At 31.4% G+C, this 19,599-nt stretch overlaps 1 protein-coding gene across 1 annotated transcript in view; it reads right to left on the bottom strand.

The window, feature by feature from the left end:
* Positions 1-7,623, bottom strand: part of galectin — a 43,162-nt gene extending 35,539 nt beyond the window's left edge. The window contains exons 1-2 of the mRNA XM_075294936.1: positions 7,477-7,623; positions 732-1,553 (exon numbers count right to left, since the gene is read on the bottom strand). Coding sequence (XP_075151051.1) covers positions 732-1,253 — 522 coding nt within the window. The 5' untranslated portion in view covers positions 1,254-1,553; positions 7,477-7,623. The remainder of the gene's footprint in view (positions 1-731; positions 1,554-7,476) is intronic.
* Between the last annotated feature and the right edge of the window lie 11,976 nt (positions 7,624-19,599).

Here is a 19,599-nt window from a genome sequence, read left to right as displayed (position 1 = left end):
GTTTAAGGCAACTGACTTAACAGTAATGTAGGTTAAGACCAAACAAACGCCAGTGTGATTACCTTTCATTAAATCGACCCCAAAAACGAATATCAATCAAATGTAACATTTTTCTAAATACATCTAAATTCTCATATACACACTCTCTCTAACCATGGTGGAAAAATATTCTTCAGAGGTGAGTAAAGTCATACGAAAGCTTATAAAATGTAAACAAATGAAATACTAAAAAAACAGCTGGTGTTATTCATATTAATCAACAGCTGATTAAGGTGAATGGAAGCTATTCACCATTTGCTTGTGGTGTACTAAAACGACTTTCTTTAGTACATTAACGGCAGACATAGCGAAATGTCAAAATTAATACAAAACAAAGAGAAGCAAACAAATCATATGAGTTGTACTTCTGCCCAACACCTTTTGCAACCGCTAAGGGGGAAGAATAAATGAATATGTAGCGCGGTGCAAAATAATAAATGCGATAAAAAAAAAACGAAAAGCAAAACAAAATATAATAAGAAAAACACGGACACACATACACTCATACATATTTAGAATACAAACACCATAAACTGCTGCCGCAAAAAGGGGGAATTTTTAAAGAATCGATAAGACCGAATAAAAATTGAATTTTTTGCCCCCAGAGAAAATGAAGTAAACTATGCTTAAACTAAAATAACTACGTTCGTAGAGATAATACATCTATATATATATATAAAAGATATGCTTACATCATCCTCGAAACCTTCTATGATTTCTATTTCATCGGGATAATAATAGTTTTCTCTAAACTCTGCTGCATTCACACGTTCCGCTTGAAGGAAATCCTCAGTACTGGCACCTTGTGATTTGATGGCAAATGAATCGATTACCTCAAAGGCTTCCGCAGAAGCCTCTATAGCTGCAAAATCTATACCGGTTCGATGCATATCTTTTGTGGCACTTAATGGAATATAATCGACTTGGTCTTGTACCACCTCAATTAGTGTGGGTGGATGGTCGCTTTTACATAGACTTTTGGCACTATTGCTTATGGTTGTATTCACTGCTATCTTTTTGCTGAATTTTATTCTATTTTTACAGTTGTAATCCAAATGGAATTCACGCAAATACTGATAGAATAAATGAATGCGTTTTCTGTATCTGAGATACTTCAGGGTTCTTCGATAGTCACAATTACAATGCTGGAAGGCATTGGTAAATACGTACAGATCATTCACTGCACTGCACAGACAGAAGACTAATGCGGCCATAATGCTTGATAGCTGGGGAGAGCCCAAAGCTGAGCAGCTTCGTCTCACTACTCTTCTCTGGCACTTGGTAGTTACGTTTTATAATTTTTTGTTTGTTTTGTTTTGTATTCTTCTACGTTTATTCTTTTTTTTTTCACTTTATGAAAATTACCCTCACACAGGCACACAGCTTTCGAGAGCGTAATCTCTTGCTGAGATATGTATTAATTGTTGTTGTTGTTGTTGCTCTCGGGAGTCATTTGTTTTGGCGGTGTGTATGGTCACTCAAATATGGTTCAATCACTTGTCAACAGTAGCCGGCTAAAATATTGTGAATTAATTTGATGAAATTCGAAAACAAGTATATACGGCCGTAAGTTCGGCCAGGCCGAATGTATGTACTAGAGGTCTGCATCGAATAACTTTTCACAACATGCATGCAATTCGCTGTCGAATATAGTACATACACTGTCTTTCTCTCAGAGCGCAAGTAGTGAAGTGAAGAGAACACTTGCTTGTCAAATACCACCAAGTACTTATCCGAAACAATATGTGTTCCGAAAAAAAAGGAACAATAAAAATGTAAGTACTTGAGAAAAAGTACAACATGGATTCTCTTCACTTCACGTGGTACCACAAGTATTTCTCAGTTATGTGCGAAGCAAAACTTTCCATTATTATTAATCATAGATATGTATGTATATCACATATTTCATATATTTATGTATGTCACACACTTACCATAACGTTTGCCGTTCCTTATAACAAACCAAAACATATATTATGGAGAGTAACTGTTTTTTTGTATTTCTGAAACTGCACGTGGTACATGGAGTACTCTATGAAGTTTTGTTCTCGCAGCATACTCGACGTGATCACTCTGAGTACACTTCTATAAGAGAGAAAGAGGAATATGTGTTTGTTGTTAGTGACGACATCAGAGTAGCAACAAGAAGTTACTCGTGGCTTTTGGTGTTCATCAAAATGTGTACCAAAAGTTTTGCGACTCTCTCAAATAGATGTACTCATGTAGCAAGTACACGTGTACTCTGCATTTACAAATGGAATTGTGCAGACCTCTAGTATGTACCTCCACCATGGATTGCGTAGAAACTTCTTCTGAAGACTGTCATCCACAATCGAATTAATTGGGTTGTAGTATCTTAAAACTCCTTAACATCGTTTTCTAAATTGTTAGTTAGTCCAAACGTGGTATATATTAGACAAAAAAGGCGTGTATAGGTAAGTCTACAAATAATTACAAATCAATATGGACTTTTACACGGTACGTAGGGAGCCAGAATTGAAATATGGGGGATAAATAAATATAATTATGGACCGATTTTGACCAATTTTTGCATGGGTGTTTGAGGCCATATATTAACACCACGTACCAAATTTTCGAATCGGATGAATTTTGCTCTTCCAAGGGGCTCCTGAGGTTAAATCTGGGGATCGGTTTATATGGGGGCTATATAATTATGGACCGATGTGGACCAATTTTTGCATGGTTGTTAGAGACCATATACTAACACCATGTACCAAATTTCAACCGGATCGGATGAAATTTGCTTCTCTTACAGGCTCCGAAAGCCAAATCGTGGGATCGGTTTGTATGAGGGCTATATATAATTATAGACCGATTTCGACCAATTTTTGCATGGTCATTAGAGACCATATACTAACACTATGTACCAAATTTCAGCCGGACCGGATGAAATTGGCATCTCTGAGAGGCTCCGCAAGCCAAATCGGGGGATCGCTTTATATGGGGGCTATATATAATTATGGACCGATGTGGACCAATTTTTGCATGGTTGATAAAGACCATATACTAACACCATGTACCAAATTTCAGCCGGATCGGATGAAATTTGCTTCTCTTACAGGCTCCGAAAGCCAAATCGTGGGATCGGTTTATATGGGGGCTATATATAATTATGGACCGATGTGGACCAATTTTTGCATGGTTGTTAGAGACCATATACTAACACCATGTACCAAATTTCAGCCGGATCGGATGAAATTTGCCTCTCTTAGAGGGCCTGCAAGCCAAACTTGGGGGTCCGTTTATATGGGGGCTATACGTAAAAGTGGACCGATGTGGCTCATTTTCAACACCATCCGACCTACATCAATAACAACTACTTGTGCCAAGTTTCAAGTCGATAGCTTGTTTCGTTCGGAAGTTAGCGTGATTTCAACATACGGACGGATGGACGGACATGCTCAGATCGACTCAAAATTTCGCCACGACCCAGAATATATATACTTTATGGGGTCTTAGAGCAATATTTCGATGTGTTACAAACGGAATGACAAAGTTAATATACCCCAATTCCATGGTGGAGGGTATAACAAATAAAAAACGTATCTAGGATTTATATTCCCGTTCATCTCATACTGCCTTGATCAAAAAGTTCCCGAAACTTATTCAGGAAATTAAATATAATAGATTATTATTCCCCTTCAACTGAAACGCACTTATGCCAGCGCTTGATCCAATCCTCGAAACATTTTCGAACATTTATCAATAACATCATCTCGGGGACCGAAACTCGTTCCCCGGAGCTTTTTTTTTAATCATCCGAATAGGAAATAGTCACGGATAAAAATGACTTTGTGTGATGGTGCGCTATCTAGGTACAAGATCCACGAGTTTTTTGCCCACAAGTCCGGACTCTTTTGGCGAATTGCTTGACGCAAACTTCCAAATAATATAACTTGGACCTTGTGGAAGTAATTCATGATATTCATCACTATGGATTACATTCTTGTAATCGATGAAAACTGTGAGTGAAACCCTGTAAAATGGTAATTCATTCCGCAACGACATTGTTTTGTTGTTGTTGTTTTTTATATATGACGTTTCGAGAATGTCTTATGCTATATTCCCAATGACTCGTTTTCCTCATTCGTTTTTCACAAACATTTCACCGTTCACACTGAATGTAAATTTGTTAGTTTGACGGTTGCCATGGAAACTCGAAATTCTCATTTACTCTAAATTCAAGTATACGCACCGTTTGTTCAAATAAATAGCGCGATCGCAAAGGGAAATAAGTAGGGTGCACTTATTCGCAAAGGGTATAAGTGTACCCTACATGGATACGCTCTGGTAGGCACCATAAACCTTTTCATTCATACACCGTTCGTTCATACACCCTACATGCATACGCTCCGGTTGGCATTCTAACATTTTCATTTGTAGCATCGACTCACCGTGCACCCTACGTGGATACGCTTCAGTAGGCACCCTACAATTTTCATTCATACACCGACTCGCCGTGCTCCCTACATGGATACGCTCCGGTAGGCATCATAACATTTTCATTTGTACATCGACTCGCCGTGCACCCTACGTGGATACGCTTCAGTAGGCACCCTACATTTTTCCTTCGTACACCGACTCCCCGTGCGCCCTACATTTTTTATCATTCGTACACCGACTCGCCAAATACCCTACGTGGATCCACTCTTGTAGGCAACATCGATTTACCTTCGCCCAGCTAGTTCGCGGACGCGCCTTTGTACACTCTACGCGGACATACCAGGCAACTCCGTTCAAATGACACGACCTGTAAGACACCGTTTACCCGACACAGACGACGGACTGAGATCTCCGCAAATCAAAACGGCAGATAAGTAGTGGAATTCTGTATTTCTTGACGTTGACGTTGTCTACGAAAAAACGTGATTGCACTAGCGGTCGTATCATTCTGTAACTAATCTGTAGCAAATGTTGTTTAAGCTGCGTTGCGCCTTGCAACTCAACAAAAGTTTGCAAAATTGGATATTGTTTGTAAATTTAAAAGAAATACACAAAGCCGAAAGGGAGATAATCTCAATTTATATGAAATTCCTTTTAATTTAAGACCATTTAAGGCAGTTCCGCCCGACAAAACTCTTAGAACGGCTTTTCACTTTTTGATTTTTCAAATATTCCAGGAAACTCTTTTGTAATAGAAAAGGGTTCCATTTTTATACCCTCCACCATAGGATGAGGGTATATTAACTTTGTCATTCCCTTTGTAACACATCGAAATAAGACCCCATAAAGTATATATATTCGTGGTGAAATTCTGAGTCGATCCGAGCATGTCCGTCCGTCCGTCCGTCTGTTGAAATCACGCTAACTTCCGAACGAAACAAGCTATCGACTTGAAACTTGGCACAAGTAGTTGTTATTGATGTAGGTCGGATGGTATTACTAATGGGCCATATCGGTCCACTTTTACGTATAGCCTCCAAATTTCATCCGATCCAGCTGAAATTTGGTACATGGTGTTAGTCTCTAGCAACCATGCAAAAATTGGTCCACATCGGTCAATAATTATATATAGCCCCCATATAAACCGATCCCCCGATTTGGCTTGCGGATCCTCTAAGAGAGACAAATTTCATCCGAGTCGGTTAAAATTTGGTACATGGTGTTAATATATGGCCTCAAACACCCATGCAAAAATCGACCTCCGGAGCCTCGTGGAAAAAAAATTCGGTTGAAATTTGGTAAATTTTGGTGTTAATATATGGCCTCAAACACCCATGCAAAAATTGGTCGAAAATTGGTTCATAATTATATATAGCCCCCATATAAACCGATCCCCAGATTTGACCTCCGGAGCCCCTTGGAAGAGCAAAATTTATCCGATTCGGTTGAAATTTGGTACGTGGTGTTAATATATGGCCTCAAACACCCATGCAAAAAATTGGTCGAAATCGGTCCATAATTATATATAGCCCCTATATAAACCGATCCCCAGATTTGACCTCCGGTGCCTTTTGGAGAAGCAAAATTCATTCGATCTGGTTGAAATTTAGTACGTGGTGTTAGTATATGATATTTAACATCCATGCCAAAAGTGGTCCATATCAGTCCATAATCATATAAACCGATCCCGAGATTTGCTTTTGGAGCCTTTTGGAGGAGCAAATTTCATTCGTGTCAGTTGAAATTTGGTACATTGTGCTAGTATATGGCCGTTACCAACAATGCCTAACTATGTCCATATCGGTCTATAGTTATATATAGCCCTCAGATAAATCGATCCCCAATCACACACAAATTGGTCCATATCAAGTTCATAATTGTATGTAGCGCACATATAAGCGACCCCCAATTCTGGCCCTCTACGTACCGTGCAAAAGTCCATATCGATTCGTAATTATTTGTAGACTTATCTATACATACCTTTTTTGTGTAATATATAATTCGTAGGGACTAACTCACAATTTAGAAAACGATGTTAAGAAGTTTTAAGATACCACAACCCAAGTAATTCGATTGTGGATGACAGTCTTTCGTAGAAGTTTCTACACAATCCATGGTGGAGGGTACATAAGATTCGCCCTGGCCGAACTTACGGCCGTATATACTTGTTTTCCTATTAAAAGTAGCCTACATAATTAAAGACCCTATTTTGCATGAATGAAATTTTCTGCTGATAACGTCAATGCATTTCAGAAAATAAACAACCAAAAAAATCTTCGTTGTTTACTTAACGATGTATTTATTGTCATCTGCAACAACAAAACTGATTTTAAACGATTGGAGATGTAGTTTAATAGCTTGTTTTTTATTTTTCTTATTATCCCTTCTTAACAATGTGATTCATCGTCCACATTGAATACAGAATCCCACTATAGGCTATATGGACCAAAATCGCAACGCGGCTCCTTAATGTCTAGTGGTGAGTTTAAAAAATATTTAGTCAATGGCAACATTATGTCTGTTATCGCCTGAATTAAAATTTCAAATTGGCGACATGCCGTTAATTACTGCGAATATCCTTCACGGGTTTCGGGCTTAAAGCGTTCACCTCCCAAAGTCACTGTGGTTATGTTTACACTTTTTAACAAATCTTCGAAACCGTTTCACAATAATTGAGCCGATTACTGTTACAAATAAAGCTCTCAAAATAGAATGTTATTGGTTGCAAATGACGTCATTTCATACAAAACTATCTAGAAATGACAAATCTCGCTCTCTTTTCTCCGAAAGACCAGATGTTGCAGATGTCAATGTGTTTTGATTTTGTATCGTAGATTGTAGCTTATGTTTGCAACTTTAAGCAAAACAGCTGTCAAAAAGTTCTAAACACATATTTGTTTGAAAAAAAGTTGGTGGTGGTATTACTTAATTGCGCACATAAAATTTGTTTTCAATGCATAATTTTAATATTCACAATTTCATCATATTTATGAAAATTTGCACATTGCACATATGTTTTCATTAATTTTTCACCTATGTGTTATTGAATTGTTTTTGTTTTGCACTTTATTTATTCGATTTCATTGAAATTCTTTCTCTTTTCATTTCGGTCACATATGTTTTGGTATATTAGCTAAGGTAACGGTAACAAGATTGTATTGTTCGCTTGACAATGTGCGTTGGACTGAAATCCCCTTCGTTTGTTTCATACCATTTACATTTCGGTTGTCAATCGGTTCTGCCGTTAGTCTATTGCTTTTGCCGGCTGTGCCAACAAATAGAGGTATTGGGGTGGTAAAATCGTGATATGATTTTTGTTTTTGGTTTGTTGTTGGTATGAATGAACCGTTGCATACTTTTGATTGTATTGGTATCTCTCAATTGAGAGTTTCAAAATCCATTCGTTCCTCTCTTGGTCTACGTCAGTTTTAATCGAAAATTTACCAAAAACTGGTAAGGATATTTATGTTTGTATTTCGAAACCGTTATCACTAACCAATTTCGAAATTTAGAAAACAACTATTAACTCTTAAATAGATTTTTCTATAAATCGGACGAAAAACCCCTTCCTCACTTGACCAAAGTGACGTGAAAAGTTTTCCACCTGAGCATAGTGCCGTGAAAAGGTTCGAATATTTTTCGAAATAAAATTACGCCCTCACAAAACAATTATTTCACCAGAATATAGTCAATTAAAAAGTTGAACCATTCCCGACATTGATTTCGATAGTTTTCTTAAACAATCGTTGTGTTTTTATATTTGTCGATTTATTTTCTCTCTCGATAATCTACAACAGTCATTCGTATATCTTAATATGGCATCCTCAATGCACATTCCGAAGTGTTAATGACCGGCTTGTTCTACTTAGACTACCAATTTTGGTAAAAACAATAATCTTGACATTAGTTAAGAACATGGCATTTGGGACATCAAATTAATTAAATATGGAATTATTGTATAAAAATGTTTCTATCGACAGTTGTATTCGGGTGCGGAATTTTATCGGCATATGTGATAATAATTTGATAAATTGTCTCATTGAATAATGGATTGGTAGCACGGTTGTCACAGTTGGTAGAATTCTTCTAAAAATGGTAGATTTTTACTGTTTGGTATATTGGTAAAATTTTCTATAGAAATAAAATATTAACAAAAATGTCTGTACAAACAAAATGTCGACAAAATTTTCTATAGGAATAAAATTTTGACAAAATTTTCTATGGGAATAAAATTTTGGCAATATTTTCTATAGGAATAAAATTTTGACAAAATTTCCTATAGCAATAAAATGTTGACAAAATTTTCTGCAGAAATAAATTTTGACAAAATTTTCTATAAAAATCAAATGTTGACAAAATTTTCTGCAGAAATTATTTTTGACAAAACTTTCTATAGGAATGAAATTTTGACAAAATTTTCTATAGGAATAAAATTTTGACAAAATTTACTATGGGAATAAAATTTTGACAATATTTTCTATAGAAATAACTTTTTGACAAAATTTTCTATAGAAATAAAATTTCAAAAAATTTTCTTTAGAAATAAAATTTTGACAACATTTTCTTTCGAGATAAAATTTTGACAAAATTTTCTATAGAAATAAAATTTTGACAAAATTTTCGATAGAATTAAAATTTTGACAAAATTATCGATAGAACAATGACAAAATTTTCTATGGGAATAAAATTTTGACAAACTTTTCTATATGAATAAAATTTTGACAAAATTTTCTATAGAAATAAATTTTTATAAAAATTTTTATAGAAATGAAATTTTTACAAATTTTTCTATAGAAATAAAATTTTTTCTATAGGAACATTTTGACAAACTTTTCTATAGGAATAACATTTTGACACAATTTTCTATTTTTTTTTTTTTTGACAAAATTTTCTATGGGAATAAAATTTTGACAAACTTTTCTATAGGACTAAAATTTTGACAAAATTTTCAGCAGAAATTATTTTTGACAAAACTTTCTATAGGAATAAAATTTTGACAAAATTTTCTATAGGAATAAAATTTTGACAAAATTTTCTATGGGAATAAAATTTTGACAATATTTTCTATAGAAATAACTTTTTGACAAAATTTTCTATAGAAATAAAATTTTAACAAAATTTTCTTTAGAAATAAAATTTTGACAACATTTTCTTTCGAGATAAAATTTTGACAAAATTTTCTATAGAAATAAAATTTTGACAAAATTTTCGATAGAATTAAATTTGGCAAAATTTTCTATAAAATTAAAATTTTCTATAGAAATAAAATTTTTTAAATATTTTCTATAGAAATAAAATTTTCATAAAATTTTCTGAAGAAATAAATTTTGACAAATTTTTCTATAGAAATAAAATTTTAACAAAATTTTCTATAAAATAAAATTTTGGCAAAATCTTATATAGGAATAAAATTTTGACACAATTTTCTACAGGAATAAAATTTTGACAAAATTTTCTATGGGAATAAAATTTTGACAAAATTTTCTATAAAAATAAAATATTGACAAAATTTTTGTGCAGAAATAATTTTTGACAAAATTTTCTATAGAAATGAAATGTTCATAAAATTTTCTATAGAAATGAAATTTTTACAAATTTTTCTATAAAAATAAAATTTTTACAAAATTTTCAATAGAAATAAAATTTTGAGAAACTTTTCTATAGAATTAAAATTTTAACAAAATTTTTCATAGAAATAAAACTTTGACAAAATTTTCTATAGAAATAAAATTTTTTTAATATTTTCTATAGAAATAAAATTTTCATAAAATTTTCTGTAGAAATAAAATTTTGACAAATTTTTCTATAGAAATAAAATTTTAACAAAATTTTCTATAGAATAAAATTTTGACAAAATCTTATATGGAATAAAATTTTGACACAATTTTCTATGGGAATAAAATTTTGACAATATTTTCTATAGGAATAAAATTTTGACAATATTTTCTATAGGAATAAAATTTTCATGTGTAAATCAAAGAAAACAAATTAGGAATAACATTTTGACAAAATTTTCTATAGAATTAACATTTTGACAAAATTTTCTATAGAAATAAAATTTTGACAAAATTTTCTATAGAATTAAAATTTTAACAAAATTTTTCATATAAATAAAACTTTGACAAAATTTTCTATAGAAATAAAATTTTCTTAATATTTTCTATAGAATAAACTGTTCATAAAATAAAATATTGACAACATTTTCTATGGGAATAAAATTTTGACAATATTTTCTATAGGAACAACATTTTGACAAACTTTTCTATAGGAATAAAATTTTGACACAATTTTCTATATGAATAAATTTTTGACAAAATTTTCTATGGGAATAAAATTTTGACAAACTTTTCTATAGGAATAAAATTTGACAAAATTTTCTATAAAAATCAAATGTTGACAAAATTTTCTGCAGAAATAATTTTTGACAAAACTTTCTATAGAAATAAAATTTTGACAAAATTTTCTTTAGAAATAAAATTTTGACAAAATTTTCTATATAAATAAAATTTTTACAAAATTTTCTATAGAAATAAAATTTTCATAAAATTTCTCAATGTCTTTCTTGTAATTTATTCTCTCGTCAGGTGGAGTGTTGATAATGTGCAGCATTTCAAGAGTAAATCTGCGTCTGTAGTTGTTTTCGTGGTCTAGAATTTTTACGTCTTCTAAGTTTGGCTTGTGAACTGTCAGCGCACAGTGGGCCGCAAGCGCTGTTTTTTGCTCCATGGGTTTGTCAGTGGCTTTAATATCCGATTTGTGATTTTTATGGGAATAAAATTTTGACAACATTTTCTATAGGAATACAATTTTGACAAAATTTTCAATAAAAATAAAACTGACAAAATTTTCAATAAAAATACAATTTTGACAAAATTTTCTATAGAAATAAAATTTTGACAAAATTTTCTATTGAAATAAATTGTTGATAAAATTTTCTATAGAAATCATAAAAAATAATTTTACAATTATTTGTTTGGTAAAATATCACAGCATTTTATAATTCTGTTGAAATTCTGTTCATGTTAAAGTCATCGCTTCTGCGCCAATTTTACACCATTTGCGGAAGCTACTTTTTTGGCGCCGCTTTTTTGCTGGGATTATGAACCGATATGGACCAAATTTCTTTAAATGATCTTGTGAGCATTACAAAATTTTCTATAAAAACATTCGCTTGGCGGTATTCGTTATTTATGTGCTGATGACTACATCGATGTTTTTGATGTTGATGACGATAAGAGCAAGTGGGAAGATGATATCCCCCTTGCCCAACCTTTTGAAAATTGGATCAAAGTTTTCCGATTTGCTTGAAATTTCCAGGGAAGGTTAGGGTTGGCATCTGGACAAATAGCGGGGAGGAGAACCTCCCATTTGCCCGACTTTTTTTTAAGTACAGTGACAACACTAAACTTCTTTGATTTACTTGAAATTTACAGAGGACGTAGGGGGAGGTAATGTTATTAATATGGGAGGAGGTGGGCCTCCATTTGCACGATATTTTGAAACTTGGAGTAAGGTTGCCTGAGTTTCATGCATTTTTCATGGAAGGTTGAGAGTGGTCTCTAGGAAACCATACCAAAATTGGTCCCTACATAATTTTTTGATATTTGATCGGTTTCGATTGATTCGATTGATTTTAAACTTCTCCATGATTTTTTGATATACGGTTGCGAATACTGAAATTTTTAAATTCCTTAGTTTTACCTGGAATTTGTAGGGAATGCGTTGGAGGTTATGGAATGAATATTGTCCTATATTCGTATTTTTTTTTTTTTGATTGGGAGGGAGCACCCTTTGCTTAACCTTGTTTCTTTTTTTATGTGAATGTTTTCCGATTTTCTTGAAATTTGCAGGGAAGCTACATAGTATCGAGGTCCACACTCTTGAATTAAAGTATTGCCGTTTTCATAATTAAATATTTCATTAGGTGTAGTTAGTTCTCATTAGACACTTACCTCTTCATTATCCGATTCTGGTTTGCCATAGTAATCATCCTTAGTTGGTAGTGGTTCGAATTTATTCTTCTTAGAACAACAGCACGGCATGATTTGTTTTTGTAATTTTGTTGTTTCTTCAATATTTTCAATTAAATTTCAACTACAATTGTCGCGGTTACAATAATAACTGCCAGCAAATAATTCCACAATTGCCGTTGTCTAGCTATTGAAGACGATCGAATATCTTCACTTTGACAATTTATTATTAAATATGATTTAATGAATTTTGGTTTTCCTATGCACTTACAAACGCTTTATACGAAAATGAAGACAATTGGTTTTTATTCATTTTTTTTGGGGTGTCTTTCGTTTAGATAAGAGTCTCTGACTCAACCAAAAAAAAAAAAATATTAATGAACATTTATATATGTTGGAAAAAAAATATCTAACATTAGTAATTGATAACCTTTGTCGTCGCTAATAATGTGATGTTGCATAGATGTAAATTAAAAAAAAAACTATCGATTGATTAACGACAAAATATATCAAGTAAGGAAAGTCTAAAGACGGGAGGGGCCGACTATATTATACCCTGCCTTACTTTGATGATCTACATTTTCGATAGCATCTAAAATCCTCAAAATTTGTTGGGTGCTATATAAGAAAGCATTATATTTCCATATATATACATTTAAATCTGAACCGATTTCTACAAAAATTTTACACTTCAACAAAATCTCTAGACTTAAAATTGAATCCGGCTAATGGCATGGGATCATGCAAAATAAATATGGGAAATATTTGAATCTAAAGCCGTTTTTATGTAATATTGGATTTATCGGGAGAAACATATGAAATAGAGGTATAGGAAATTTGAGGTATTTTTACCACTTTTCCGGTTTAGCAGTAGCGATTTTACAAAGAAATGGGCTGGATCTCGCCACGATGGTGGTGAATTGTTGGGGTTTTTGGGCAATATTTGGCCAAATCGGGCGATATTTATAGAAAGTGGAGGCTTAACTTCAGTGTACACACACTGAAAAAAAATCCGTAGTCAAACTAAAGCTAAATTTAACTTATGTTTATTGCAAAACCAGTATTTGTTTGTATTTAAATTTATTTTTTTTATTTTGACTTTGATCACAAAAAAGACAGACGAACATTACTAGATCGACTAAGCGGTCGTTCTTGAGCATTATTGCCAAAGACATGACACAGAAAAAAATTCACGAAAATTTTTCCAATTAAAATTTTAATTGAGTTTTAAAAAATATTCAATTAAAAATTTTATTGATTCAACAAATTTTTTAATTGAAACAAAAATCAATTACAAAAATTAATAGTATCAATTAATTTTTTAATTGGATCAATTAAATTTTTAATTGACCTTCAATTAATTTTTTAATTGATACTATCATTTCTGTGATTGAAGACATTTCAATTAAAAAATTAATTGGATCAATTAATTTCGTGATTGAATCCGAAAACAAATGTGTTGTGTGCATATGTCTATCTCATCTACTTCTGGATGTTGCCAACATATGCTCTAACTTATAATACCATGTTCCACAGTGTGGCGTAGGGTATAATTACACTAGTTTACACTGAAAATGTACATTTGATGAGAGGTGACTTTTCTTATGTATTTTGGTCTGCTGAATTCGAAAAACAAGGTAAACAAAAATTTATGGAACAGCTTTCGAGATATCCCGTTATTTTTAGTTTTTTTTCGCTCTTTTTTCACCCAACAAATTATATCTCGAGTTAGTACTTGGTACTTAAATGAAAGGTATTGAGATAACGAATAATCGTGTATAATTGGATCTGAACTAAGTTAAGTTGTTCGATCGATTCAAAAAGGACAAATTTTCAAAAAAAATGTCATGTATACATTCTAAAAGGCCTTATTTTATCACACATTATAAAGAACTTATTTGAGGCCTTAAAATAATGACCTTATATTAGCCCTTATGCTGTCAGTTGATGTCGGAGCCCTTGGTCGGCAATGACACCTTGCACCCAGAAAAAAGTGACCCCTTCTTTAAGTTAAAATAAACTCATTGTGAAGAAAGTTGAACTTCCAAAGACATTTTTATACCCTCCACCATAGGATGGGGGTATATTAGGTTAGGTTACGTTTGGTGGCAGCCCGATGTATCAGGCTCACTTAGACTATTCAGTCCATTGTGATACCACATTACTGAACTTCTCTCTTATCACTGAGTGCTGCCCGATTCCATGTTAAGCTCAATGACAAGGGACCTCCTTTTTATAGCCGAGTCCAGATTGCAGTGAAGTTTTGAAACCCTCAGAAATGTTACCAGCATTACTGAGGTGGGATAATCCACTGCTGACAAACTTTTTGGTGTTCGGTCGAAGCAGGAATCGAACCCACGACCTTGTGTATGCAAGGCGGGCATGCTAACCATTGCACCACGATTTGGCTTGCGGAGCCTCTACGAGAAGCAAATTTCATCCGGTCCGGCTGATATTTGGTACATGGTGTCAGCATATGATCTCTAACAACCATGCAAAAATTGGTCCACATCGGTCAATAATTATATATAGCCCCCATATAAAACGATCCCCAGATTTGGCTTGCGGAGCCTCTAAGAGAAGCAAATTTCATCCCATCGTGGTGAAATTTGGTACGTGGTGTTAATATATGGCCTCAAACATCCATGCAAAAATTGGTCGAAATCGGTCCATAATTATATATAGCCCCCATATAAACCTATCCCCACATTTGACCTCCGGAGCCCCTTGAAAGAGCAAAATTTATCCGATTCGGTTGAAATTTGGTACGTGGTGTTAATATATGGCCTCAAACACTCATGCAAAAAATTGGTCGAAATCGGTCCATAATTATATATAGCTCCCATATAAATCTATCCCCACATTTGACCTCCGGAGCCCCTTGGAAGAGCAAAATTTATCCAATTCGGTTGAAATTTGGTACGTGATGTCAGTATATGGTATCCAACAACCATGCCAAAAGTGGTCCATATCAGTCCATAATCACATATAGCCCCCATATAAACCGATCGCGAGATTTGGTTTTGAAGCCTCTTGGAAGAGCAAATTTCATCCGAGTCAGTTGAAATTTGGTACATTGTGCTAGTATATGCACAACTTTTTTTTTTTTGGATTCAATCACGGAATTAATTGATCCAATTAATTTTTTAATTGCAATGGCTTCAATCACGAAAGTGATAGTATCAATCACAGTTTTAATTGGAAAATAAAAAAATAATTGATTAAAAAATTAATTGATTTTATTAGCAATTTTCAATTAATTTTTTAATTGATTCAATTAATAATTTAATTGATGTTGAATGCAAACCTCAATTTAACTGACTTAGTGTTTTTAGTTTGATTAAAAAATTGACTGTTTGAAATAAATTTTTAGTTAAAAATTAAAAAAAATCGAACACTATGTTGTAAGTGACTTAGTCTTCCGTGTTTTATTAAAAAGTTAAATGGATCAATTAATTTTTTAATTAAAAAATTTTAAATTTTCAATGATTGAATTAATTAGCTTAATGTTTCTATCTTGATTAAAAAGTTAATTGTATCAATTAATTTATTAATTGAAAAAATTTCCAACTTCAATCAAGTTTTTAATTGGAAATATTTTGGTTATATTTTTTTCTGTGTGGCCGTTAATAACCATGCCAGAATTATCATTTTATAAGAAATTTTACTAGATTTGAGGAATCTTGGTTTTATTTTTACGAATGCTTTGTTATCAGTGAATAAAATTTTCTTGTTCAGTAGTAAATTCTTATACCCAGCGAAGAAAACCGTATTAGTAAAATTCCATGCCTTATTCTAGTTAATGAACTATTCCTAACTGCTTTCAGTTTAGAATTTTGTACTGAAGCAAGTAAATTTTATTATTTTAAACAAAAATTTAACTTAATGGAGATAAATTGGCTAAACTAAATTGATGAACATTTTTTCCTTTAGTTCCGTAGGCACTTTTTTCTGGGTGTGTGTAAAAATTCAAAGAAGGATCACTGGAAAACATGATTTTTTTTTTGAAAATGTGCCGTTTTTGCATCGATGTTTTTTGAACCACTTAACTTAAACATAATTGGACATTTCTAACTAGAGATATAATTTGTTTAGTGAAAAAAGAGCGAACAACCAAAAATAACGCGATACCTCAAAAACTGTTCAATAAAAAAAATATTTTTTTTTTTTCGAATTCAGCATATCAAAATACACAAAAAAAGTCACATCTCATCAAATGTACATGAAAAAAATTTTATTTTGTAAACTAGTGTTAATGAAAACATTTAATCTTTTGATTGAATTTATTTTTCAAAATCCAATTAAAGTTTTAATTGAAGAAATTTTATTGATATTTTTCAGTGTTTCTTTTAGATAAGTTAGATAATTGAAATTAATTTTTTTACATTTTAAAATAATGGGAAACTCATCTTTTACAAAATTTCGAAGTTTTGAAAAGGTTGAAAGGTCGAAAACTCAATACCCGAAAAGTCGAAAGTTGACTAAAAGTCAAATTTTCAAATGTCGAAATAATCGAAGTCGGTTGAATCTGATTTTTTTTTGTGTAGGGTCGTATAGGCACCTAAAATGGTAAAGGTTTTCGTTAAGTTAGCTAATTCAACAAGTGTTCGAATTTTTCTTTGCCATAAATATATATTAAATATTTATAAATATGTTTCGTTGTTGACCTTAGTAATTCACATCACTGATTTTATTTTTGGCACAAGAGATCTTTATATCATAAATTTCTATTTTTTTTTCAAACTATAAATAAAATCTATATGAAAATACTTTTAAAATAAATAATTATTTAAAGTATTTTCCAATAAAATATTCATAACATATGTATGTACATATTTAGGTATGTATGTTATATGAATTTTTTCGTTTGTTGTTTCTTTTCTTTTTTTTAATTATTTAATTGTGAGTACATGTATGTACTCATAAAAATTTATTGTATGTAAATTAGTATTTGTTTAATTTTTTTATATTGATATTCTAACGCACAAGGTCATTGGCTTTAAGCTTCGTCAATTTTATTTAATTTTTTATATGTTTTGTATTTATTTCACCTCAATTTATTTTTTTAATGAATTTTTCACTTTCCGTTTTGAACATATGTTTCGTCAGCGATGCGATTCGATTCAAACATAATATTTTTTGGTTTTACTCGTCCCGATGTTTGTTTTGCTACTGCCACTAATAATTTCGCTTTGCTATCCAACATTTTACACTAAAGCATTCATTCATGTGTGTTAATTCCATTGGTATTTGTGATTATTTTCTTACTTCAAATTGTAGAAAAATAAACATTTTTCTCACATTTGTTTATTGTATGGTTTTTATACTCTTCTCGGTGGCATTCTCTTTGTTTCGTGTTTATTTCCCCCTTTAATCATACAAAAAAAAATTAATTGAGAGCGCTTGTAGTCAATGCAGTGGAATCACGCACATCTGTTGCTCAACCTATATTGTTGTGGTTAGGGATGACATATGTGTATGACCAGGGCTGCCAATAAAATTTTAAGAAAAATTGTCACTTTTTTCGATAAAAATCATCATTAACGGCACTTGCATTTTAAAAATCGTTAAAAAAAATCGGCAATATAAATAATATTTAAATTAAACATATTTTTTTTTGGGTAAACACAAAACAAAAGTATTTATTTCATATAAAAAACAGAAAATTAATGTACACAACTATGCATTTCAATAAAATATATATATATATATATATATATATATATATATATATATATATATATATATATATATATATATATATATATATATATATATATATATATATATATATATATATATATATATATATATATATATATATATATATATATATATATATATATATATATATATATATATATATATATATATATATATATATATATATATATATATATATATATATATATATATATATATATATATATATATATATATATATATATATATATATATATATATATATATATATATATATATATATATATATATATATATATATATATATATATATATATATATATATATATATATATATATATATATATATATATATATATACACAAATATATTTCGTAATTTTTTTATAATTTTTTTTTTCTAAAATATTGTTATTAATGGAGTATTGAGTGGTTATTTTTTATACTGTTTTTATCATAATTAGTAAAAGTCTCTAAGTTTATTTAGTTTATCGACCTTTTTTCCTTAATTATTAACTTTTGTTTTTTAATGGGCTTTCAAGGTCACTTTAAAATGCGAATAAAGCAAGAATTGAATTATTCCATTATTTCCATCCAACGTTTCGCTGGGATTATTTCCAGCTTCATCAGGGATGATTTATTTATTGGATATTCAATTTTCGTCCATTACTTATGCAAAAAAATATATACGTCTATTAATACGACACTATTACAGCACGACATAGAACACATATTTACTAATTGCAAGAATAATTAACTTAATCTAATATCACAGTCAAACTTGTGTTATCACAGATGGTAAATGACAACTGCACATTCTGAGTAAATCATTATCAATTTTGGTATTAAAACAGCTTGAGTTATTTCGTTTTAGGTTATTTTTTGAACAGAATATTCCATCTAATGAATTATTCTCCAGCTATCATCTAATTTTAGTTTTTAAAAATTTCTACGTTTGCTGTGGAGTGTGGTATTTTTGTGATCAAAGTCTAGGTCGCAATTTAAGTCCAATCGTCTTCAAAATTGGCACATGTTCCTAATTTGGGTCAGAATAGAATCCTATTGATTTTGGAAGAAATCGGTTCAGATTTAGATATAGCTCCCATATATATCTTTCGCCCGATATGCACTAATATGGACCCAGCAGCTAGAGTTTTACACCTATTTGCTTGAAATTTTGTACAAACATAACACTTAGTCGAATAGTCTAGTGTGCAAAATTTAATTGAAATCGGTTCAGATTTAGATATAGCTCCCATATATATCTTTCGCCCGATATGGAATTATATGGCCCCAGAAGCCAGATTTTTGGCCGAATTTGGTTGAAATTTTGCACTAGGAGAGTACAATTAGTAGTATAGTCAAGTGTGCAAAATTTGATTGAAATCGGTTCAGATTTAGATATAGCTCCCATATATATCTTTCGCCCGATATGGACTAATATGGTCCTAAAAGCCAGAGTTTTGGCCAAATTTGGTTGAAAT

Source organism: Haematobia irritans, chromosome 2 (assembly GCF_050003625.1).
Source record: "Haematobia irritans isolate KBUSLIRL chromosome 2, ASM5000362v1, whole genome shotgun sequence".
Lineage (NCBI taxonomy): Eukaryota > Metazoa > Arthropoda > Insecta > Diptera > Muscidae > Haematobia > Haematobia irritans.
The sequence above is the reverse complement of the archived record's forward strand: the minus strand, read 5'-3'. Positions and strand labels throughout refer to the sequence as shown.